The sequence below is a fragment of the Balaenoptera borealis genome, assembly GCF_965194805.1.
Source record: "Balaenoptera borealis genome assembly, chromosome: 16".
In the NCBI taxonomy this organism is placed as follows: domain Eukaryota; kingdom Metazoa; phylum Chordata; class Mammalia; order Artiodactyla; family Balaenopteridae; genus Balaenoptera; species Balaenoptera borealis.
Genome location: NC_138872.1, coordinates 885,219 through 909,198, shown reverse-complemented (window position 1 = coordinate 909,198; position 23,980 = coordinate 885,219). Strand labels below are relative to the sequence as shown.

At 64.0% G+C, this 23,980-nt stretch overlaps 1 protein-coding gene across 1 annotated transcript; it reads left to right on the top strand.

Annotated features, from left to right (window-relative positions):
* Positions 1-22,220: 22,220 nt before the first annotated feature.
* On the top strand, positions 22,221-23,208 carry LOC309613348 (uncharacterized protein; the record flags this gene model as incomplete). Its single annotated transcript, XM_082360078.1, has 2 exons — positions 22,221-22,850; positions 22,933-23,208. 2 exons carry the CDS (start codon positions 22,221-22,223, stop codon positions 23,206-23,208), a joined length of 906 nt encoding a protein of 301 aa, XP_082216204.1.
* Between the last annotated feature and the right edge of the window lie 772 nt (positions 23,209-23,980).

Here is a 23,980-nt window from a genome sequence, read left to right as displayed (position 1 = left end):
TTGCGTCACACGTCAACCCCACCCTGGCTGAACCCCACACACTCAGGCTGAGAGGATCCAGGTGTTTGGGGCAGGTGCTACCCAGGAGGGAGGGATGGTGACCACGTTGGGCCAGGCAGGAGTAAGGATGCTGGGATCTGGGGAGGGTTCAGAGACTGTCTGTTTCTTCCTCATCCTTTCCCCATCATCTGTCAGGCTTGGATCTGAAGTGAATCTAGTGGCCTCACCTCCCTGGGGCCTCGCAGGCCACCCTGCCCTCCCTCAGTTCAGAGATCGCGCCCACCCTCCGAAGCAGCCCCCGCAGCCAGTCCTGCAGTGGGATCTCCACACACACACACAGGGGACCACACCCCACCAGAGCCCCACGTGGGCCCTGGCACCATCTCTCGGGGGCTGTTAGGAAGATCCTGGCCTGGCCTGGGATCGAGTCTCTCGGTGGGAGCCCTGGTCCAGCACACATACGGTGAGGCCCCGAGGGAGGGGCACCGTGTCCAGCCCCCAGGTCACTCTGACTGCTACATGGAAACACATATCCATGCTCCTGGGCCAGAGGCCTCCCCGACACGTCCCCCAGGCCCCTGCAGCCTCCCAGCTCTCAGCACCATGGACAGCGCCACACCCCACCCCACCCCCCCCACCCCTGCCGCCCCCCCCACACACCCCTCCAGCCTCAGTCGTGACCAAATGCCTTCCCTGGGGCTCCTGGGAGAAAGCCCATATTTGAGTCTCTCTCTTTGCCCATTTCTTTCAGCAAAAGTTTTGAAAGCCATCAAGTGCAGGAGGAATGTGAGAATCGGGGCCGTTTCTCCAAAGGGGACACGCCGTCATTTTCCTCCACTCGCAGGTGGGTCCAACCAGGCCTCTTAGAGAGATGCCCTTGCTGACCAGCCAGAGGCCACATCGACGCTGGGACAAGGGGTGGGAGAGAGGGGAGAGGGCAGCTGAGAGGCCTCGAAATCACTGAACGTTCTCCTTGCAAGGAGAAGTGGACAGTACCACAGAGGAAGTCAAGACCTGGCCTTCCCCGAGACACCAGCCCGTCCTCCTGCAGGCTCTGGATTTAAGCCGCGAGCCCGAGCTGTGCTGTGCCAGGATCAGGGCCTGCTGCCCCAGCAGGTTTTCTCGTTCCCTGTGTCCGTGACGTCCCACAGCCCTGGCCTGGAGGGTTGTGCTGTCCGGAACCAGACATGCCGACAGGTGCCCTTCCTGCCAGGGCTCCGCAGGGCCCCTTCTCCCTCTGAGCCAATCTGGCAGGGGCTCAGCCCCACTCCCCCACCTTCAGGGGCCCCGCTGCCATAGCCGGGATTCCTGTGAGCTGGACTTTGTCCTACGACACCTTGCAGCGTCTTTTCAGACGGTATCGATCCGCCTTTGGCCGGCCTCCAGTTTCACAGCTCCGCGTGCCTCTGCCTCCCACCCCACCCCCACCTGCCTCTCTGCTAAGTAGTTAATTATCTATAAACACGCTCCAGAGGAGGGCGAAGCGCTCTGCAGGGTGAGGAAGCAGCTGGGCATGAATGGGATCCCTGGCCCTCGCGTCTGCTCCAAGTGTTCTGTGGACCCAGCAAGCGTGGCGGGGGGTTTGACGGCCCCTGCCGGCTGGCACCTCTCTGAACCTCCGTTTCCCCAGCTGTTAAGTGGGGATGGCAACAGTCCCGCTCATGGGGCCGTCGTGAGTTGGGGGGGGGGGGGGCGGGTCGGCCGGGCACTTGGTATCTGGCTCCGTGTCTGGCTGGTGCTGAACGCTTGCTGCTGCCGCTGAAATGACCATTAAACAGGAACCGCCCGGCAGTCGCCCTTTTGCTCTCAAGCGAAGGCCTCTGCGCCGACAGCTAAGAGCTGGAAGCCCGACACAACTCAGGCGCCTTCAGAGGCCAGACAGGGGGCCCACGGGCCAGGCCAGGTGCGGCGCAGACCCAGGGCCTTCTCCTTGCCACCTGTGGGCCCTGCCGCCTGCCCTGGAGGCTGCAGAGCGTCCCAGGGGCACTGTGCCCAAGGACCCCCACGCAGGGCTTCGTGCCCCACGGCCTAACCCAGGACCGGAACGGCACGTGTCTGGACACCTGCCGGCCCTGCCACCCCTGAGGCAGCGAGTCCGGCTCTTCGTGAAGAATTACGTTCTGACAGCCCGCAGCACAGAAAAGCCCTTTGTCCCAGCCAGCTGGCCACCTGCTAATGAGTCCCAGCCTGGAGGATCGTGCGGCTCCCGCCTGGGGGGCAGAGGGTCACAGCATCCCTCAGAGGAGGGGGCGGGGGCGGGCCACGCTGAACGGCTGTGCATGAGGACGGAGGGCAGGCCCAGTGGGGCTTCGTGACCCTCCGAGGGGAGCCCTGAGTCCTCCTGGAAGGTTCTCTTCTTTCTCCTTTGCCTCCAAGTCACCTTGTCCTCTCTTGGGCCCTGAACCTGGCCCTGCAGTTCCAGACGGCGCTCTGCCTGGGGTGGGAGACCCCACCGCCTGCCAGGCTCCGCTGGGCCAGTGCGAGTGCCACGTCGGGGCTCCTCCTGCATGTGAGGCCTGGACCCCAAGCTGCCGCTCCTGTTTGGGTTCCCACCATGTCTAGTGCGACCCCACACGTGTGTCCCCAGGGCCCCCTCGGGACCTGCCCTCTGTGAGCACAGCAGAGTGTGTGCTCTGGGCCTAGCCCCAAATCGCTGGTTGAGGGTGTCCCATCACCCCCTCCAGATCCTGAGCCCCTCGAGGCAGGCAGCTGCCAGGTCGTCCTGGAAGAGGCACTGGGCAGGCCACGGGCACGTCCTGCCCAGACCAGTCTTGTCCACTGCCCAGGGACCTCCAAGGCGTGGAGGGACCCCTCCTGGGGGTGGAAATCAGAACTTGGTCCTCAGAAACTGGCCCCACCAGCCCCGAGGGAGGGGAGAACGGCCGCGTTCATGCCTCCTGCTGGCCCCCGGGCTTGACCAGCCAGGCCAGGGGAGGGGGGCTGTTCCTTGTGGACCTGGGGCAGAGCGAAGGCCCCTCCCCCGATTGTCACCTCCACCCCTGGGCATGTGCCCTGGTGGCCCCATGTGTGTGATCCAGGAGACCCAGACCCAGACCCGATCCTGCCCCTCTGGCCACAGGCCTCAGGCAACCCCCCGTCAACTCAGCCTCCCCACCTGTAAAGCGGGGCACTGCCCCTCATTTCCCAGGCTGCTCTTAACCAAGGGAAGCTCCTCGCTACAGTGGACGCCAGGCTGGGGTGTCAGCGTGTCTGCCCCAGATGCCAGCCCTGAGGTTGGCCCCCCGCCCGCCAACTGAGGCCACCTGCACTTCGTCATCGTCCCAGGTTCCTTGGGAAGCAACACAGTTGGGGCCCCTTGGGCCGGGGTGGACCCTCCCTGCTGGACCTTCTAGGCCAGTTTCCTGGGGGCCGGAGTTCCCACAAACACAGGCTGGCAAAGGCGGCTGGCCTCCCCCACCAGCGATGAAAACAGAGTCGGCAGCAGAGACCAGGCGGAGGGTCCCGGGAAGGCTGCACAGCTCCTGCGGGGTGGGGCCTCTCTGTGGCCTGCTGGCTGAGGCCCAGCACAGAAGTCAGGAGAGGAAGCCCGTGCATCTCCACCCAAAGCGGAGGATCAGCTGCAGGCCCAGAGGCCAACGACCCTGGAGGCCACAGGCCGCTTCCTGGGCGAGTTTGCTTAGGCAGCTCGTGTGACAGCTGCACGCCATCTTCCCAGACAGCCTTCCGTGGGCCTGGGCCTGGCCTGCTCTGCCCACTTCCACCCCCATCTCTGTGCCCAGCTGTCCTGCCCAGGAGGGGACTCAGCAGGAAAGGCAGACCACCGACATGCACAGCCTGCCCGAATCGGGGGTGGGGGTGTGGTGGGTGGGCGCCCACAATGGGAACTCAGGTCCCCAGGCCCAGCAGCCGATAGCAGAGCACGGAAGCTTCCTCGGCCAGTGACTGGATTTTTAAATCAGCACGTTCCCCAGGCAGCGGGCAGCGGGCAGCGGGCGGGGCCCTCGTCTTCAGCATCCTCCGCGTCCTCCGCGTCCTCCAGCCAGCACCGGGCCCCTGAGATTCCGAGGCCGCTCACACACCACGGCCTGCAGCTCAGGAACCGTCAGCAAGCCGAGGCGCTGCTCCCTGCCCGCCCCCACCGTGGATCGCATCCTCAGTGGGACCCCTGAGTGGATGAGATACCCCCAAACTAGGTCCTGGGGGCCCCGCTGGACCCCAGGCCACAGAGCCCAGCACCACCTGCTCTGTCCAGGTTCATGGACGCAAGGGGGTCCAGCTGGGCCCTCAGGCTCTCAGCCTCCGTCCCTTCCTGGAAGGGAACGCCGGACGTTCAGCCTCAGGGAGCTGGGATCCAGGCCAGGGGAGGTGCCGTGGAAGGAGGAGAGGGAGCTTATTGATTTGTCCTTATTGATCCCGTGTCGGTATCTGTCCTTGGTCCTGCCTGGGGGCGGGGGTTGGGGGGGAACGCTACTCCTTTGGGTTTCTGAGCCCATCATTTTAGGGAGGGGGCTTGAGGGGGGAGAAAGGGGGCCCCTTTGCAGGGTGGGGTGCTTTTCTATTTCCGGCATGTTCTAACGTTTGTTGTACCAGATGGATGGTCACTGCATCTGGGGTGGCATTATTATTCTGCCACTCACACGATGACAAAGCTGAGGTCATCCGGCCAAGGAAAGGGCCCGGCCGCGGGACCCCAGCATCACAGCTCCACGCCCCCACTTCCCAGCCCGACCTCCGGTCCCCGGTCCCCCGAGCCTCGTGCTGCCCCCACCCACCTTCCTCCTTGAGATGAGATGCGCCCAGAGCTGGAGGCTCAGGAGGGCCCGTAAACCCGGCTCTGCTCCTGTTGACAAAGACACGTCTGCAAATAGCTCCTGGCGGCCGAAAACCAGGAGGGCAGGAGCTGGCACAGCCGAGCCGCAGGGCCTCAGCTACTTGGGCAAGGCTAGAGCTCCCCTTGCAGGCTCCCATCCCTCTGACTTCCTGCTCCCCCTCCGCAGTTTCTTTCCTCTTCCTTCCAGCCCAGCGAGACAAGGTGGGGGTGGGGGGCTGCCTCGACCACTCCCAGCCCGGGCCGGCCAGTATCTGTGCGGGCTGTCCCAGAGCCAGCACCCCACCCCATTCCAGCTCGCTCGCTCTCCAAAGCGATTGACATGTCCCTGGCCTGTTCTCAGGGAGGCCCTGGACCTTGTCCCAGTCCCGGGTGGAGATGATTACCCTGACGTCCGTCGCAGAGTTTAAGTGCGTTCTCCTGGCACTGGAAACACAGATTTGGTTGTGGCGAGCTGGGGTGGTGGGGGCATCGTCCCCTCCTCGGCTCAGCCTCCCCGGGAGGGCCGTTTCCTCCACCGAGGGGCTGGGGGCTCCTCACCAGGCAGAACCTGCTGTTGCGGGCCCTCCCTGCTGCCACGGCTGCAGGCTCCCTGCGGGGCGGGGGTCCGGGACACGGGTTGGCGGCGCGCAGGGGTCCGGGACACGGGTTGGCGGCGCGCGGGGGTCCGGGACACGGGTTGGCGGCGGGCGGGGGTCCGGGACACGGGTTGGCGGCGGGCGGGGGTCCGGGACACGGGTTGGCGGCGCGCGGGGGTCCGGGACACGGGTTGGCGGCGGGCGGGGGTCCGGGACACGGGTTGGCGGCGCGCGGGGGTCCGGGACACGGGTTGGCGGCGGGCGGGACAGGAAGGGGTGCTGGGGAGCCGGGCCCTGACGCTCCCCACCTTTGCGGAGGTGCCGCAGAGCGTTTGCAAGTTTGGAAGCTGCCATGGTGAGCGCTGGGTCTCACTCAGAGCACGGCTCGCATCTCTGTAAAATCAGCGTCACAGGCACCGCAGACCTGGCTGCGCAGCCGGACGGACGGCAGGACCCTCCGAACAGGCTGCCCTCTGGCCTCCAGGGACCGAGGTGGGGCCGTGGCCCTGCAAACACCCCGTTCGACCCAGCAAACACCTCCCCAGACGTGGGCGGCCCCGCAGGAAACCGGAACCGGCAGGCCCATCACCCCTGCCCTCGGACGGAGCTTCAATCCAGGAGGGTCTCGAGGACAGAGGGACGGGGAACCTGGGACCACGTTGCCCCCGTTCCCGGGCCCAAGGGGACCCCAGGGATCTGCCAGGGTCCTCTCTCGCCTCCATGTGTACAGTGCGAGGTTCTAGAAGGTTCTAGCTGGGCCCTTCCCTGCTCGCCTGCCCACGCCCCCGCCAACGCCTGGCTGCTTCCTGTCATTCGGGTCCTGGATGAAAGGCCACCTACCAGAAGGCCTCCCGACGTCCCTCTCAGAGGATGGGGTCCCTGCCAACCCTCCCCCGGGACGGGGCCTGGTGTGTGGTTCAGGGCGGAGGACTGGGGACGAGGGGTCTGTGGCAGCGGGACCCCAGCGGGCGGCTGTGGCCATGGCTCGGGCCAGGTTGGGGGGCGGCCTGGGCTGCCCGGTCACGGCGCCCACTTTGGGGCCCTTCCAGCCCAGGAGGGCGGTCAGACAGCCGTCATCCAACCTCCTCCCGCCGTGGGCCCACCCGGCAGCCCCCCAGTGCCTCGTTGGTCACCTTCACAAAGTAACCAGGAGGGCAGGCCTCGGGGTGAAGGGAGCCCGGGAGCCTCCCCTCCAGGCCGCCCCCAGCCAGGCCTCAGCCGGCTGCACTTCTCCCACCTGCCTCTCCCCTGGGGTCCCTGCGTCCCAGGCCCGGCTCAGACAGACAGGTGGGTGGGCGCTGCAGGCCGCTGTGTTTCCAGCACAGGACGGAAGGCCGGCTCCTGGGCCTCAGCCCGCAGACCACTCATGGGCCGGAGGTGGAGCCCTGGAGACGCAGATTTAAAGAAAACTCCCGGGGTGGCACTAAGGGAGAGCCGCTGGTGCCACAGCCGAGAGCACCGTCCACGGGGCCCAGGTTCGAGTCCAGCCCTCAGCAAGCGGTAACCGGCCTGAGCCTCCCTTTCCTCTTCGGCAGCTGGGGCTGAAAGTCGTACTTACCCCTTGAATCACCGTGCACACTGCAGCCGGGGCCCCACACAGGGTCCTGCTGTCCAGCCAGCACCACCCACGATGGGAACTGACCTTGGGGAGGCTGGACACGGGAGAAGGGCTTGCCCAAGAAAGGCACAGCAGAGGGACCTGGGGCCCTGGCTGGCCTGGGGGTGTCTCTGCAGGGCCGCAGCCCCCAGAGCTTACAAACCATGGCCTGAGCACAAAGGGGGCCCTCCCGCTTCTCCGCAGACCACCATGGCCCTGACCAGGTGCCTTCGGGGGCCTGCCCCTTTAAGCAGAGGAGAGCTGCCAAGGACACTTGCCTTCTGAAAGAGGGAGGTGGGCGGGCTGAGGGCAGGTGGCGGTGGTGTAGAGGGGCTCCACCGGCCCGACTCACCCACCCTCAGCCACGCTCACCCACCGGCAATCCTGCAGGATGTCACCAGGCTGTTCCTGAGGAGGTGGGTTCTCCGCTTGCGACCTGTGGGCTGAGCTGCCGTGGCGAGACCCTCCGCCCGAGGGGCCTCCCTGTCCTAACTGCAGCCGCAGCAGGACGGCAACCTGCTCGCCGGGCGCTTGCCAGGGACTCGCGTGGACCAGGGTGCCTCGGGACCCACCACGGAGCTGTGCCCGGGCAGGACCCCTCCCCACTGACCTCTTGAACTCTGGGACAAGCTGGTGGGGGCTTTGATGGGGGCAAATAAGCACCTTGAGGCCCAGCCGGTGGACCCTGGCCCATGACTTCGGCCCACGTAGCCCCCTGCGGGGGAGGGGGTGGAGCCTGGCTCCTGGACGGCCCAGGTCTTCCGCGCTGGGCCTGGCTGGCAGTCGGGACACCCACACCTCTCCAGCCCAGCTGTCTGCCCGGCGCTCCACGCGCATGGCCACGGCTCTGTCTGCGCACCCAAACCAGGGAGAAGACAGAATGGCCTGAGCTCTGCGACCGACTTTGCTGGGAGGTTTTCAGATAAACAGGCGCCTGGCGCCAGGCGTGGACCAGGCTGAGTGATCCCACGTGTGGGAGTTTCTCGTCCATCCCAGAAGCTTCTCGCTCGCCCAGGAGGACACACTTCCCGACCCACCTCCTCCGAGGTCTCTGGGCTTGGAAACTCATTCATCTTTCAGTACCTCATCGCAGACCCTCCGGGCCCATCCCCAGCCCATAGCTCGCAGCGTGTTTCCATAGCAACATGCAGGTGCCTCTGTTGGTCGCATCTCATTGGACTGTGAGCCCTTTGAAGGCGGGACCCTGAGCTGGCTGATGAGAGTGGGGCTGGGGCACCGTGACCCTGAATGAGTGAGCGCGGCGAGGGAGCACGGGCTCCCCTACCTCCAGCCTGTCCAGGACCTCGTCCAGCCAGAGCCATCTTGAAGATGGGACGCTGAGGCCCAGAGAGAGGAAACCTCCCCTTTCACTACAGTGCGGGGGTGGGGCAGGGGTCATGCTGTCCAGGGACAACCACGCCCCCTTCTAGGAAGCCCACCAGGAGACAGAAGTCACCAATGAGAAGGGTCCAATCTCTCACATCCCTGGGAGAGGAAGGCCAGTAGCTGGACCCCCGCGTGGGGTGCCGGGTGGGCCCTGTCCGTCCCTGGCCTCCTTGTCCAGGGACTCAAGGCCAGCAGGCAGGCCCGTCATCTGCTGCTTCGAGCCTAGGGGAGGCTGAGGATAAACGGGGGGCGGGGGACGGCCTCCCGCCTCTGCTGAGGGCAGCAGCCCCATGCCAGGAACGCTTCCGGAGCAGCAGGTTTTCTGTCTGGTGGGCTTTCCCCCTCATAGCCAGGCGCCCAGTCTTCCAGCCTCCACCCAGCAGAGGCCCAGGGCCCAGCAGAGGGGCTGAGCCGTGGGGAGGAGCAAATCTCAGCAGAGGGGCCGCCGGGTCCTGCGAGGGGCGGGCACAGCCGCAGTCCAGCCCGTGCCCTTCGTCCTGTTGAGCAGACGAACTTGGCAACTGATAACGCGCCTCAGTGGCCCGTTGGGGCTCTTTCCTCAGGGCATTTGAATAACGGGTATCATTTCAAACACACACACGTCCTACATTTCAATCTTTGATACTAAAGTCATCTCTGATGCAAATTTCTCAGCCCACAGAAATTGCTGGAATTTGCCTGAGTTGGGAATAAAAACTGGAAGCATGGGTCCTTCCGTAACCCCAGGCCCAGGACACACAGGAACTGATGGGATGGTGGCCCACTGGACGTGAAATGCCGTATTCTTGGGTCACCATGTGCTGAGTGTCAGACTCATTTGAGTCTGGGGGGTCAGCCTCCTTTCCCTGCTGGCCCCTGACATTCAACAGAGAAAGAAGGGAAAGGTGGGCGTTTAGACTTGACCCCAGAAGTCGGAGCGTCTGGCCTGGCCTGGTCCCCATGGACGTTTCAGCTCAGAGAGACAGAGGGGGAGCTGCTGGCGCCTCCCAGCCACCCGCCCTCACCTCCTGCATGAGCCCCCTTCCTTCCAAGCCGGGCTGCCTTTCAGTTTTCAGTCTGGGGAGCCCGGGGAGGGAAGGACCTGCTGGTGGGGGGTGGAGCACGTCTTGGTGGAGGATAGTGGGGCAGGGGCTCCCCGAGGGGAAGGCTGACCTGGAGAGCGCCCTCTGTGATGGGACCCCAGGGCACCCTGCATCACCTCCTTCCTCCCAAGCTGTGGTTTAAGTGGAAGTCAGTTTCACGTTGGGGAAGAAGATGGATTTCCCCACGAGGCTCTCGGGGCTTGCACCCCCCTCTGGAAAAAGGCAGCTGCGGATGCAGTTCACTGCCGAGGAGCCGGACGCCCCCCACCCCCCGCCCCAGGCTGCTGGCAGGAGACCCTAACCCAGCCCACCCCAGGGCCCCGAGCAGCGCCAAGCCCCTCACAGAGCTGGGAGAGCGGGTGCCGGGCAGCACCACCTGTTCGACGGCATCCAGGGTATTGGCGGGGGGCTCCCCAATTTGATCCCTAACGTGGGGCTCCAGCGCCCCAGGTGTTCTATGCCCTTGTGCTGGGGAGCATGTGTCGGGCAGAGTCGGTGGGACCCTTGGAAAGAAAGATGAATAAACCAGAGATCGGGGCCCTCCTGGCCTTTTCAAGTCGGGAGGGCTGCCCACCCCCTGGGACTGAGGCTCCCACCTGGTCCGGGCTCAGGCCCTGCTCGCAGGGGGAGGGCAGCACGGGCCCCCCCCATCAGAAGACCCTGGTCCTGCCGGCCCTGGGTGACACGGGGAAGAGGGCGCTGGGAAGGACCAGGAATCCCTCGTCTGCCCCCAGGGAAGGCAATCCCCCACCGTGAGGGGCTCCAGCACCCGAGAGACCCCTGCATTCCAAGCCCTGTCTCCCAGGTTGTGTGGGCAAATGGGCTTGTGCAGCTGGACCCCTGCCTCATGCCACGGCGTGAGCTGTCACCCAGGTAGACCCCTCCCACCGAGACAGTCGGTCTGCCCTTGACCCGGCGCCCGCCCTTCAGGAGAGGGTCTTGCGGCGGAAGACACCCCCACCCGCGGCCCAGCTGTCCAGGGGGCCAGGCACCCTCCCCCGACCCCGGGGGAGCAGGTGGGTGACAGGCAGGCCTCAGAGCTGTGACACACCTGCGGTTTCCGCGTCACCGGCCCTGTCACCTGCAGGGCTGTCTGACGAACAGAAGCCTCTCTCGGCCAAATTTTTTTAAAGGGCACATAAAATATTTGCCTGATCCCTTCTGGCTGCCTGAAGAAAATGATTCATTTTCATGTCCTCAGCAGCCACGCCCCCTTTGACCCTGGGACACAGACCCAGCAAACTGTTTTCCGAGGCACCTGCCTGGCCAGGGGCCCCAGCCTCGGTGCCCACCCCGCAAATTTAATTTTTCATTTCCCCCAGGGAGCCCCGGCTCCCCCCACATGCTCGCGGGCGACGTGTCCCCACGGGACACCGCAGGCACGGCCTCACACCTGGACGCTGCTCCTTCCCTGGGCTGCAGGGCGGGTATGACCAGAGCCTCACCCACCACCTGGGTGCTGAGGATTCGCCAAGAACCCTCTGTGTAGCTCCGAGGAGGCAGGTGTCCTCTGACTCAGGGGCCAAAGAGATCTGAGTCTGGGAGCCCCTTTCCCAGCACCTGTCCTTGTGGGGTGCACCGTCTGTAAACCCACTGGTCCATCCCAGCCCCTGGGGAAACCAAGCACACCCAGAATTCACAGGTGCCGCGTTGCAGGAACCACCACAGGAGGGGACCCGTCTCCAGGATGCCCCGGGACGGTCTGCGTGAGCCAGCATTGCTCTGGGATCCTATTTACTGCGGAGCCAGGTCCAAGGTCTGTTATGTAATAAGTGAGCACCAGCCAGGGCCGGGGGTTGGGGTGTGGGGAGCTGAACACGAAGTGGCTCATTGAGCCCCTCCTGTTTGCCCCGGTGTCCCACCTGCGGCCACCACCTTCCCCTCTGGCACCTTCAGAGCCACCGTGAGAGACTGCCTGTGATCGTATCAAACTGAAACCAGTAACAGGCACCGTCAACCAGCTCAATCGAATTGACGTTTCCAGAACAGCAGCAGACACGTGGCACTCACCAAGAAATGCCGTATTCTGGGTCATAAAACAAACCCCAGCCAATCCTAAAGGATAGAAATCGTACAAAGTGCAGCCTCAGAACATAAGGGGCTCAAACTAGAAATCAAAACAGAATGATGTGTGGAAAACCCCACAAATATTTGGAAATTAAACAGCACACCCCCAAATAACCCACAGAAAAGGAAGTCTCACAGGAAATTTGAAAATATTAAACTAAAACAAAAATGCAAAAAAAATTTATGGGAGGCAGGTAAAGCAGGGCTTAGAGGGAAATTTATAGTTAAATGCTTATATTAGAAAAGAAGAGAGGTTTAAATAAGTAACCTAAGCTTCTCCCTAAAGAAACTAAAAAGGGAAGAGAAGATTAACCCTAAAGAAAGCAGAAGGGGGCTTCCCTGGTGGCGCAGTGGTTGAGAATCCGCCTGCCAATGCAGGGGACACGGGTTCGAGCCCTGGTCCGGGAAGATCCCACATGCTGTGGAGCAACTAGGCCCGTGAGCCGCAAGTACTGAGCCTGCGCGTCTGGAGCCTGTGCTCCGCAACAAGAGAGGCCGCGACGGTGAGAGGCCCGCGCACCGCAATGAAGAGTGGCCCCCGCTCGCCGCAACTAGAGAAAGCCCTCGCACAGAAACGAAGACCCAACACAGCCATAAATTAATTAATTAAAAAAAAAATAAAAGAAAGCAGAAGGAAGGAAAAAATAAAGATTAAAGCTGAAATCCATGAAATCGAAAACAGAAAAACAATAAAGTTCTTCAAACCAGAATCTGTTTCTTTGAAAAAGGCAACAAAACTGCTAAACCTTTAGACAACTCGTCAATCAAAAAAGGGAGTAAGAAGACACGAATTACTAACATCAGGGAGGCCGGCAGGGAGCGGGGGCGCCACTGTCGATGCCACGGTGATTAAAAGTGCTACGGGAGGGGATGCTACGTATATTCAATAACTTAGACGAAACGGAACAATTGCCTGAAAGACACCAACCACCAATGCTGGGTCTCAAAGACGCGGAGCCGGAACGGTCCTGCACATGTCTAAAGACATTGAACTTGAGGTTAAAGCCTTCCAACAAAGAAAACTCCAGGCCCACAGGGTTTCTCTGGTAAATTCTAACAAATAGGTGAGAAGTAATAATGCCAGTGTTACACAATCACTTTCAGAAGGAGAGGACACACTCCTGTCCGTTTCCCCGATGAGCTCGAAACCCAGGATGTTGCAGGACGGTTCGTCGTCATATGCACCCAGCCACAGACGGAGAGAATAATATTGATACATCACACCACTTAGGGCTCAACCCAGGATGCAAGGCTGGTTCAGGGCTCAGAAAGTATTTGGTGTAATTCAACGTATTAACAGACCAAAGAAGAAAAACCCTATGATCATCTCAATAGATGCGGAGAAAACATTTGGCAAAATTCGGCATCCACTCCTGATGAGAAGCTTCCGCTGACTAAGAAGAGACCCGCTGTCCACGCCGTCTCCACGCCATTAGCATTGCACAAACCCTGTCTCCGAGAAGGGAGACAGCAGGCACCCCGCCACTCTCCCCCTGTGCCCCTGGGGGCCACACCCCTGTGCCAAGGATCCGTGTCCCTTGCCCTGTGATCTTGTGTTTGTCTATCTGTGGCTGCACAACAAATGACCCCGAACCTAGCGGCTTCAAACAACGGTACCCACGTATTATCTCCCACGGCTTCTGAAGACCAGGGAGGGATCTGGACAGGTCACAGAGGGGACAAAGTTCTGGGCCTCCGCCAGGGGCTGGGAGTGTCACCTGCAAGCTGGCGTTGGCACTAGCTGTCGGCCAGGACACCCCCACGTGTGTCCCTGGTGGCCTTGGCTGGATTCCAGAAGTGAGGGTCCCCTGAGAGAGGAGCCCGTGGGGTGTGTGCTGTGGCCACCACTAGGAGACACCCTGCCTGGTCCGTTTGTCCTGTGAACACCCATGACGCCAGCACCTTCCCCACTCTGGGCGTTTTCAGTACAGCGGGAGCCACAGGGATGCCGCCGGGGGTCCCCGGGCTCCGAGAGTCCTGGTGGGGAGCATCTGGGGTGGGGATCCAGACCAGTCCCTGGATGGGTGGGAGGCCCTCCTCCTCTCCGACAGGGACCCCATCCCCGTGGAGGCCACAGCCTGGGGTGCCCATCGGCGGCGCCCGGGGAGGCCGCTCGGGTTCCCTCCAGCCTGGGGGTGGGTCTTCCCCTCACAGAAGGAGGGCGCAGGTGTCTGCCCCACCGTTTCTGCCTCCCGTCCTGTTTCTGGAGGGCCAGGCAGGGGCCCCAGGGGTCTGAGGCCCCCCGCCGCCCCCCAGCTGGCTCACTCTGCTGTCCTCAAGCTCTGAGGCTTTCCGGGAACCAACCTCTCAGACCCCATGGACCCGCTTCTTCCGGAAGCCAGCCTGTCACCCCCAGGGTGGCTCTCTGAGAGCTCAGGGGAGGTATGCCCACGGGCAGAGGCACTCAGCCCACTCTGCCGTGTCCCCGTGGGGGCCTCCTGTGCCCCCGTCTCCCCCGGCACCTCCGGCCAGGCTGCCTAGCTTCTCTGAGCCTCAGGTTTTTCGCGTAAATAGGGAGGAGGCTCTGAACGCAGGCCAAGCGGCAAATGGAGGACAAACTCCCGGCAGGGGAACTTGTCCTGGGAGAGGAGGGACGGGCGCTGGGCCGGGCTCCCAGGTCAGCCTTAGGGTGGGAGGCACTGGGCTCTCAACAGGGGGCTCCGTCAGGCCCACTCCCCCCTGCAAAGCCGTCATCGGCCCTGCTCTGCGCGCCCACCTACACCTCTCTCCTTAGGCAGCCCTCTCCCTCCCTGCCCCAACCCCATCAGAAGCCTGGGGAGAGGCAAGGCTGCGGGTCACAGGCCCCATCCCCCTGGGCCCTTGTCTACAAACAGGCGAACTTTCCCGCCCGGGGTTGGCGGTCACCCGTTCCCGGGTGCAGGCACAGCAGAATCCGGGAGAGTGGGCAGGGGTGGGGCACGTGAGGCACGGGTGCTGCAGGGAGTGTGCACCTCGGCTGGTTGGGCGCCGAGGGGATACCCACGAGTGCGGGCGCTGCGGTGGGAAGGACAGAGCCACACCCGACCTAAGGCAGGGGATGCGGACTTGGGAGGAGCAGGTGTGATGGGCTTTGCCAGGGAAGGCGGCGCCGGGACCAGGGCCCACCGGGGACCCGTATGGGGGAGTCTGCCTTGGAGCGTGGCCGGGGGTCAGGGTGGGCAGCCATGTCCTGAGGTCAAGGTGGGGGCAGGGCCTGGGTGGAGGATGGGGGCCCCAGGTGCCCCGCAGCACCAGGTCTGCGCCTAGGTGGCCGGGGCCCCCAGGGTGGGGTGGACAGCAGATGGTGGTGCGGGCAGCCAGGAGGATTCAACCTCTGCGCCAGCCACGGGGAGGAAGTTAACAGAAACGATTCCAATGCAAATGTCAAACCCACCCCGCGATGAAAAATTAGCAGCTCTGAATGTCAAGGAGGGAGTCCCAGCTCCAGCTGTCTGGCTCCAGTGGGCGGGGCGGATGGGGCTGAGCTATTTTCTCCAGCTCCTGGGCTGGGGGCCAAGGGAAGAGGCGGCTGGATCGGGGCCACTGTTGGGTGCAGACTGGCCACTGGACTGTCGGAGCGCCCACTGTCCCCTCAGCACCCCCAGTCCAGCAGGTCCCTGAGGGGCTCAGGGGCGGGGCCGTGCCTTCTCCCCTGCCTCTCCACAGTGCAGAGAACAAAGGACGCATTCAGTAGGTGCTCCATAGATGCTCTTGGCCACGTGGTCTCTGGCTCTAGTGAGCATGAGTCCTGCACCCAGCTCCCTCTCTGTCCACTGGCCTGTGGCAGCCCCGGGCAGGTCTCACCCAGGGTCTCTCCAGGCAGGAGGCGAGGGTCCCAAACTGCCCCTGGGCTCACTGCTCCCAGCCCGGCCCGGTCTCAAGGCCATCCACAAAGACCGACAGGCATTTTCCGCCTACAAGTGTCTGAGAAGAACAAGCCACGTGCCAGCATCACCAGCTAGACCTCCCTCTGCACGTGCAGAAGTAAAATGCCAATTGCTTGAGCTAAACCGTTTCATCTTAAATTGAAAAAGAAATGATAGTTTTGCATCCTGTAAAAGCAGATGATGGCTGCTATGGGGCAGGGTTTCCTGAGGACCCAGCTGTGCCCGGATTTCAGGACTTTCCTGGCGTCTAACCCCAGCGGGTCTTCAGGGACTCAGGTCCGCAGGCTCAAGGAGCTGGCCCTGGAGAGACGGGAGGGCCTCAGGAGAAGGGGCCCATGGAGAGGAGGATGGGGGGACGGAGGGGCTGAACGCCACCCCCGGGATGCAAGTCCACGCGAGGGAGGGGCACTGGTGCAGGGCAGCGCAGAGGCCACGAGGAGGAAGCAGGAGCGGAGGTGGCCCCCGGAAGGACCAGAGGGGAGGGGAATGGGGGGAGGGGAGGGGTGGGCTGTGCACGGAGAGAAGCACGACCCTTGCGTGCTGCGGGGACGGGCAGAGCCCCCCGGGGAAGGCCCCAGTGTGGGGAGGAAGGGTTTGGACTTTTCCCTGCAGGCACTGGGGAGCCACGGAAGGCTTCAGAGCAGAATGGTGCCCAGGTCAAAGGGAGCAGAGTACAGAAGCATGGAGGGAGGAGCCCGGGGCTGGGCTGCAGGAGGGGCGAGGCGGGCCAGGCAGAGGGGTCGCAGGGGAGAAAAGCAGGACTCGGTGAGGTAGGAACGCCTCTGCTCACACACACAGAAGCTTCCAGGCCTGCCCTCTGCCGGGAGAAGCGAGAATGTGCAGTTTCTGAGCCCGCAGCGGGTTGGGCGGGTGTGGACAGCTGGTTTCCCGTAAACCCCCATGCTTGCGTTTGAGGTGCGGTCTGGGGGCTCCTGAAACACCAGGCAGTGACTCGGGCTGGGTCCCTGCTCAGTGAACCCTCTGCCCTGCCCGTGAAAGCTCCGAATTTTGCAGCGGGGCCCCGGGTGGAGAGCTGGACGGGGCAGTGCCACCTCCAACCTACCCGGGTGTCACCAGAGCCCAGAGCCCTGACCTGCAGGGCCAGCCTCGCGGATGTAATAAAGTTTGCAGACAAGCCCAGCGCCCCTGCCTGCCTCTTGCGCTCCTGGCACGGGTCTGAGCTGAGCTGTGTTAGGAGAAGGTCAGGGAGATTTGCTCCATCAGCTTCCGGAAAGGGAGACGGTAACAACAGAGGCCTTGCTCCGGGCAGCAGTTCCAGTGACAGGAGATGGCTCCACCTGGCACCGGCCAGCCCTGTGCCCGAGCCCCCACCCCGCGTTCCAGCTCCTTGCAGGGGCGGTCCCCAGCACCGGACATCATCGGCTGGGCCCCCGGAGGGTCGAGGGTCAAGGTTTGCCCCAGGGCCTGCTGCACCCAGAGCCCATCAGGATTGCTAACCCAGGGTTGGATTGGGCTCCGCCTTGAGACAAATGTGTCCTACAAGCCAGTGAGGGCAGCCCGCGACCACCCCACTGAGCTGTCTGACCTCTGACCTCACGCGCACAGTGGCACTTCTGTCCGTAACGTCTGTGCTTCAGCAGCTGTCATGAAAGGTCAGGCTTCACAGGTGGTGTCCACCATCTGGGTTTCAGACTCCATGAGCCCAAGGCCTGTGTCTGCCTCATTCTGGTCGCTGCTCCTGGGGACCGACGCTAACCTGTTCATGAATGAATGAATGAGTGAATGAATGAAGGGCACCACTCCCAGAGAAGCCTTTGGGCCTGTCCTGGGCGGAGCCGGGCCAATTCCGAGGACATCCCCCTCGTGGCCCTGGGACCCCGTGGGCTGCAGGCTCGAGGGTCCAGGCGGGGCTGGGGCTGCGTGAGCCCCCAGGTTGCAGAGCAGTGGAAGGAGCTGGACCGCAGACACTGGGCAAGTGGATGGACGCGGGGACCCAGGCCGAGGGGCTTGGAGCGAGCAGCTCCTCCTGCTGTCCTGAGGCCCAGCTAGCGTCCCAGCCCCTTCCCCTCCAGCCCACCCTCCGCAGGAGCCCGCACAGCACGAGCCCTCCTCTGACCCCTCAGGCCCTTCCCGAGGCGCCACAGAGCCCAGGGCCAGGCCTGGGGACGTCCGTCCAGCAGAAGCCACCAGGCAGCCTTTCCAAGCCGAGCACCGACCTCAGAGTTGATGGGTCCCTGGGAGCAGCAGGGCTGCCCCAGGTGGGCTCCAGGTCCCCGTCCTCCGGGTGAGTGCTGCCACCTAGTGGCATCTGGATGCGGCGGCCCTGGGGCCCAGGAAGGGCCAGAGGGGGCGTCCTTCCTGGAGGGGCTTAGAGGCGGGCAGCGGCCTCGCACCCCTGGGGGTTGGCATTCCCCGCCAGCCTCCCGCCAGCCCGCCCCTGCCCACAGCGCCTGTCTGCCACGTGTCCTGTCACTCCGTGACCACAGCCCCGTCTGATGCCCCCAGGCCAGCACTCACATGCTGGATCCCCTGCCCCGTTCACCCGTGGCACTCAGAGGCACCCCACGAGCTCATCAGCCATCTGGGAATGCACCACGGCGGGGGGGACATCATCTCCCTGCCCCCAGGCAGGTGGAAGGGGCAGGACATGGCGGGCGTGGTGGGGAGATTTCAGGATGGGAGAGGGGCCAGCGGACGAGACGTGCCCAAGTGGCCCTGTGGCAGCAGGCACCCATCATGCCCCTGGGCCAGCACCTCTGGGAGGGAGAGCTCGGCCTCCCGGGTCTGCCATGACGCCTCATCTCTGGAACCCTCCGCCCTTTGGCTCTAGCAGACGGGCAAGGACGTGGCAGGACCCTGGTTGGTGCTCCGGGTGGACAGAGGTGAACCCAGCAGACGACCCCGGGCCTGCAGGCAGAAGCCCGGCTGCACCAGGAGCCCAGCTCTCCCCAAGGACGCCCCAGCCCAGAACTTTCTGGAAGCCTTGCAGCCCAGAGGCCTCTGGTGGGTGGCCTGGGCCTGCCAGGCCCCTCCCTAAGCCCCTGCTGCAGGCCAGGTTGCCTGGGAAGAGGCTGCGGGGCAGCAGTCCAGGCCCGGTCACTGCCTCTCGGGGTCCTGTCCTGCCGAGCTGCTCTTCCCACTCAGCTGACCCCCGGGAGGCCCGGGGAGGGGGCCAGTGGGGTGGAAAGTTCCAGAAGGCAGTGGGCAGCAGAGCTACACACACACAGGCTCAGCTCACCACCGCGTCTCAGACCCACCCGCAGCCGGGCCCTCGCTGCAGCCCTCTGGGTGGGAGATGCGATGGCCTCGCCCACCACCCTCCAGCCCCTCCCCCCGCTGGAGAGAAGGTATGGGCGCATGACCGAGCAGGTGCCACGCCCAGCAGGAGGGGCTCCGAGGACATCGGAGCCCAAGCCGGGCACCAGCAGCGAGTTCTGGGTCTCCACCCACCGTGCAGACCCACGTGCGCGGAGCCCAAGCCCGAGAACAGGGCCCCGCGCACGGGCACCCACCCACCATTTCCTGAGGGCCCCAAGCTGGAAGGTCCGGTCCCAGGGCCCCTGCCGTCCCAGTGGTGGAGAGAAGGGCCAGGTGGGGAGCGCGACGGACTCAGGCCCCAGGCCCAGCTCCGTGAGCGTGGGTTTCTGTTGTGTAAGCCACTGGCTTGTGGTCCTTCATTAAGGACCTCAGCAGTGCCCAGCGCCCTCACCCTGGAGGGCGGAACCCTGCGTGAGCCCTGCCACAGGCCAGCAGCCCCGAGACGCAAGGAAAGAGACCACACACTGTCCAGGTTGAATCACTGTGTTTTACTAAGTGCACAGGTCCACTGGGCATCCAAACTCGTCCCCGTGGCGGTAGAGCTTTCCAGAACTTTCCACATGCGTCCCTGCCGCCAGATTCCACACCTACAGTCCCCCGGCAGACCCGCGCTGGGCCCTCCTGGCGGCACAAGTGTCAACCTGACAGTGAGTGGAGTGAGAATCTCGGCTGGTCCATAGAAAACTAGAGTTCTTTCCCTGGGCGTCTGTCCCTAGAAAACGGACGGCGCACACGTCACCTGTCACGGGGCGGAGTGTGACACATCCAGGAGAAGAGGCCCGGCTGTGCTGCAGGGACTTGAGTGAGACGGTGCTCATCAGTACCGAAGGCATCATGACATATTCTTTGGAGCATGAACATGAACAAAAGTGCAAAGACAGCCAAAGCAACAGCGCAGATGGGGGGCTGCAGCCGCCTTGGGGCCGGAGGGCGATGGCTGTGAGGACGGCGTGGGATGGGGGCACAGGGACCCCCGGGCGGGCGGGTGGGCTGGGCCCCTGCAGGAGTGATGACGTGAGGCCCGCCACCCGCTCTGCACTTGCTATGGACGTGGTCCTGCAGACCCTGAACGGAGATAGGCAGCGGGGTCCTGTGTTGGTGCCTGGAGGAGGCCAAGGGGGCAGGGGGTGACCTTGGTGAATTTTCATCAACGTGCATTAAGGCAACAACTTCATGAAACCCAGTCAGAGCTGGACGTGCGGCGTTTGGCAAAGTCCACGCACCCACCTGGAAATCCCAGGACCGAGGACCACCCCCAGGAGGGTCCCCTCCTCTCCTGGCACCTGATCTGCCCGTCCCGAGGGTGCCTCTGGACAGGGCCATCCAGCCACCCCTCTGTCGGGCGGGGGCACCCATGCAAGTGTCCAAGACAAGAGACCACCCAACTCCTCCTCTGACCCAGAGGGGTCTCTCCCCCGTAGAGCATCTCTTTCTCACGCTCTCTACCGGCTTCATAAGCTCCCCTCCCTCCAGCGTCCCCTCCTCTGGCATCTGCCGCCAGCCCCCACCCCTCACAAGACAGCAGAATCCAGCCAACTGTGGACCCCACTCACGCGGGGCAGGTCCCAGGGACTACAGTATCCGGGCCTGGGCAGCAGCTCTCCCAGATCCCTTGGAGAGAAGGCAGGCATGAGCCCCTGATCCCAGCACACCGCCTCCTTCAAGAAGCCCTCCCTAGTTGTCTCTCCCACTTGGCACTTGGTGGCGAGCGGCCCCACTGGAGTCTGCCCCGGGGGCAGGAACGCAGGAGGCAGCTGTCCTGGGACAGCCATGCAGGCTCCTCTGGGCACCACAAGCAGGCAGCCCAGCCCCGCGGGGCCTCACCCAGCACCCCTGCCCCACACCGAACATCCGTATATCCAAGCAGGCGGCCTGGAGGTCTGCTCAGGGGTCTCAGAGAGCAGGGCTGTCCACACCACTGCTGAGGACAGTGAGGACCACGCGGGACAGCATTGGCCAGGGAAGGGAGTGTTTGATTGGGAACCAGTGTGCACTGGGGATTATGGGGTCACAAAGCCCCTCCTGTTGCTCAGAACTCCCTGGGCGCGAGGTGCACCAAACCCTCCAGGTGGGTCCTCACTGCCAGACCCGCCCTCTTCACACCTTGTTTATTCAAGGGTCTGGCATGGGGGCAGAACCGATCTTGACTTTGCAGCAGGAAATCCGGGCCAGATGCCTCCACGAGCGCCCAGCACCTTCTTTACATTTGGGGCGAGTGCGAAACAGTACAAACAAGGTTCCTACAGAGGCCTCCCCGCAGCCTCCACCTTTCAGGGCTTCGGAAGCATCCAGAGACGTCCCAGGGCCTCGTTCTGTCCACAAACAGCATGGACGGGGGGGTCTGCCTCACGGGGCGGGGAGCAGGAGAAAACAGGACGCTTTCCCCTCTCTCTCCCATGTTTACGTCTCAGATCAGTGACCACCGGGGGACAAGCCCAGGGAACGGAGAAGTTAAAACAAACCAACGTGTGAAAGCTGTGAGGAACTGCCTAGCCGGTGCCTCTGCTCCGGGCTGGACGTGGTGATTACAGGTCAGTTGCTGGCTCTTCGTTCTAACCAGGGGGGCCCCTCGTGATGTGGACTCACAGGCAAGTACCCCCAAAGGAGGGTGGGGCCGCTGTGGTCTCCCATGGGGAAGCGCCAGGAAGCCAGGCCCGGAAGGGAGCCCCCTGCCACCTGGCTGAGGTCCCTCCATCCTCCAGGAGAGCCACAGCTCACGCTGTCACGTGGACAGAAGAAGGGGATGTTGGACCGGAGAAGGGAGAGGGTGCCGGGGCCGGGCCACATGGCTAAGGAGGGCAGGGGGAGGCGCCAGAGCCCCCGCGTCACAGCTGGACGCCCACGGATGCCAGGACCTCCTTGGCCCAGCCAAGCTATCTTGGCCTCTGGCTGACCCGACATCCTGGACAGCCTCCAGGGCAGCTGAGGAGGAGGAGGGGGCAGGTGGGACCTGGATGGGCTCGAGTGGACCGTCTCCGGTGCTGCCCAGAGGCCTGGGACAGCTGGAACCCCGAGCCAGGGGTCAACGTCCCAGGACCGTCTGCAACTCCAGAGTCGTTCATTCCTCTGACTTAAAGCAGGCAGAGACACAGAGCCAGACGAGGTGTCTGTGCACGTGGGTGTGTATGAGTGTGTGCGTGGGGGTGTGTGCACGTGTGGCGGGGGGGTGAGAACACATGTGCATGACTCTGTGTGCCGGCATGTGTGCATGCGTGAGTGCGTGTGTGCTGCACGTTCACAGGCGTGAGTGTGAGCACAGGCGTGTGTCAGGGGCTGGGGGGCGGTGCGTGCTCTAGTAACTAAAATGCTTGTCCTGGGAAACATTCGCCACACCTGCTGAGGAGCAGGGCGGGTCCTCAGGCACAGTCACACACGCGCGCCCAGGAAGCACGCCGACTTCCCAAAGCGCCCAGCCTCTTTCCTTCTACACCTCCTGAAGGTGGGGACCCCGGGGCAGTGGACGGACGCCAGGAGGGTCACGCACTGCTCGGGCCGGGGTCTGGGGGCCCCTGAGAAGGAGTCTCTACCCCATCATCTCCCAAAACTGCACCCCCAGACCGTCCCTCAAGCAGAGACATGGGTCTCCTGTCTTCCAAGGGGCCGGGATTTCACAGAGGAGACGTCACAGCCCCCTTGCTAAGTGCAGCACGTCGACAGTCTAGCCTCAACCCCTCCTGCCGCAACCTCGGAGACCCTCCCAGCAGTGGCCTTGGTGCCCGCGTCTGGCTCAGCAGCTCTGGGGACAAGAGGTATGTCTGGGCTGGCACCTCCCATCACCAGGGGCCCACGGCACAGGGAGCGTGTGGGACAGGACACGAAACTCTCTCCAGTGGCCAACGGCCCCTCCTAGTAGGGCCGGGCACCCACGCCCACCAAGATCCGACAGGGGAGGGTCCCTGCTGCTGGCGGCCTGAATCTGACTCTCCCAGGGCCAGAGAGCAGGGGCTGGGGCTGGGCAGGAAGTGGACGTGCTTGGCCCAGGGGCCTGCAGCTGGGGCCTCCCTCTCCCGGAGCAGGAGGGCGAAGGGGGCTCAGACCTCACGCAGAGGAGCGGCCGCTTGCCGGGGCCCCTTCAAGCCAGCCACACCAAGCACACGCGTGTCCACACTGGGAGGGGCTCTTCTCACCACTGAGGGTCTGAGGTGGAGACACATTGCCTTCGAGAACAAGAGGGGGCGGAGCGGGCAGAGGGGGCCAGGGGGCCGCGTGGAAGGTTCCACGTCCAACCCCTCCCAGGAGGCCGGAAGAGAGGGGGTGCGGAGTGGACACGCCGGGCGGAGGGGGCCAGGGGGGCCGCAAGGAAGGTTCCACGCCCAACCCCTCCCGGGAGGCCGGAAGAGAGGGATGTCCTCGTGCTGCGGCCCTGAGCACAGACCACGGTTTCCGACTCCGAGCCTGGGTCCTCCTGCACTGGGCCCAGCCCACCCTCCAGCCGCCTGGCCAGCAGCCCCCGCAGAGAGGTGCGCTCGGGTGGGACCCTGGGTGTCCCGGCGAGGGCGGGGGCCACGCGCAGAGGCTGCTGCAGACCCTGCTCCCCAGAGATCTCAGAGCGTCAGGACCCTGACAGCCAGGGGCACGTGATGCTGCTTTCAAAGTCCTTCCCGGAGAGCAAGCGGATTCCCTCACCGACCAGGACAGACACACGCGTGCTGAGGAGACAGTGAGGCTCTCCTTGAACCTCGTGTTTCTGGGCAAGTCGCTGTGTGGGGGGCTCAGCGGGCCCAGCCCTGGTGCACAGGTCACTGCCTCAGAGGGCGCTAGGGGCCCAGGCTTGCTGTCCCGTCACCCCAAATGCCAGAGGCCCCCGTGCACTGACAGCTGGGGGCCCAGGACAGGGTCCGCTCCGCCTCCTGGGGTTGGAATCCCAGCTCAAAGCTGCTGCCCCACAGACCCCGGTGCCTGGGACAGGAATGATGGGGGCCACTGCTTCCCAGGATACAGGGTGGGGATGGGCGTCTCTGACCCCAGGACACCAAGAGGTCACAGCCAAGGGGCCGGTCAGTGGAGGGGAGCAGGTGGGGGACGGTGAGCTCTGCGGGGACAGGAGAGACACCTACAAGACAGCGCTGCCTTCGTCTCTGGGTGGCGCGGGTTGCGCTACTGAAGATGTCCCCAGTGGCTGCGGCACTGTCCAGCCCGGGGCCCATCAGGGGCCGATGGGGGGCAGGCGAGGCAGGGTCCCCAGAGGACAGCGTGCACGCCTGCTCACCACGACCCGCCCGGCCCAGGGCCCCAGAGCACAAGGCCAGCCTGGGGCAGCGCCCCGGCCGCCCAGCACCTCTCCCCGCAGGCAGGTCCGTATCGCAGGGCTGGCCACAGCCTGGCGACCAGCACCC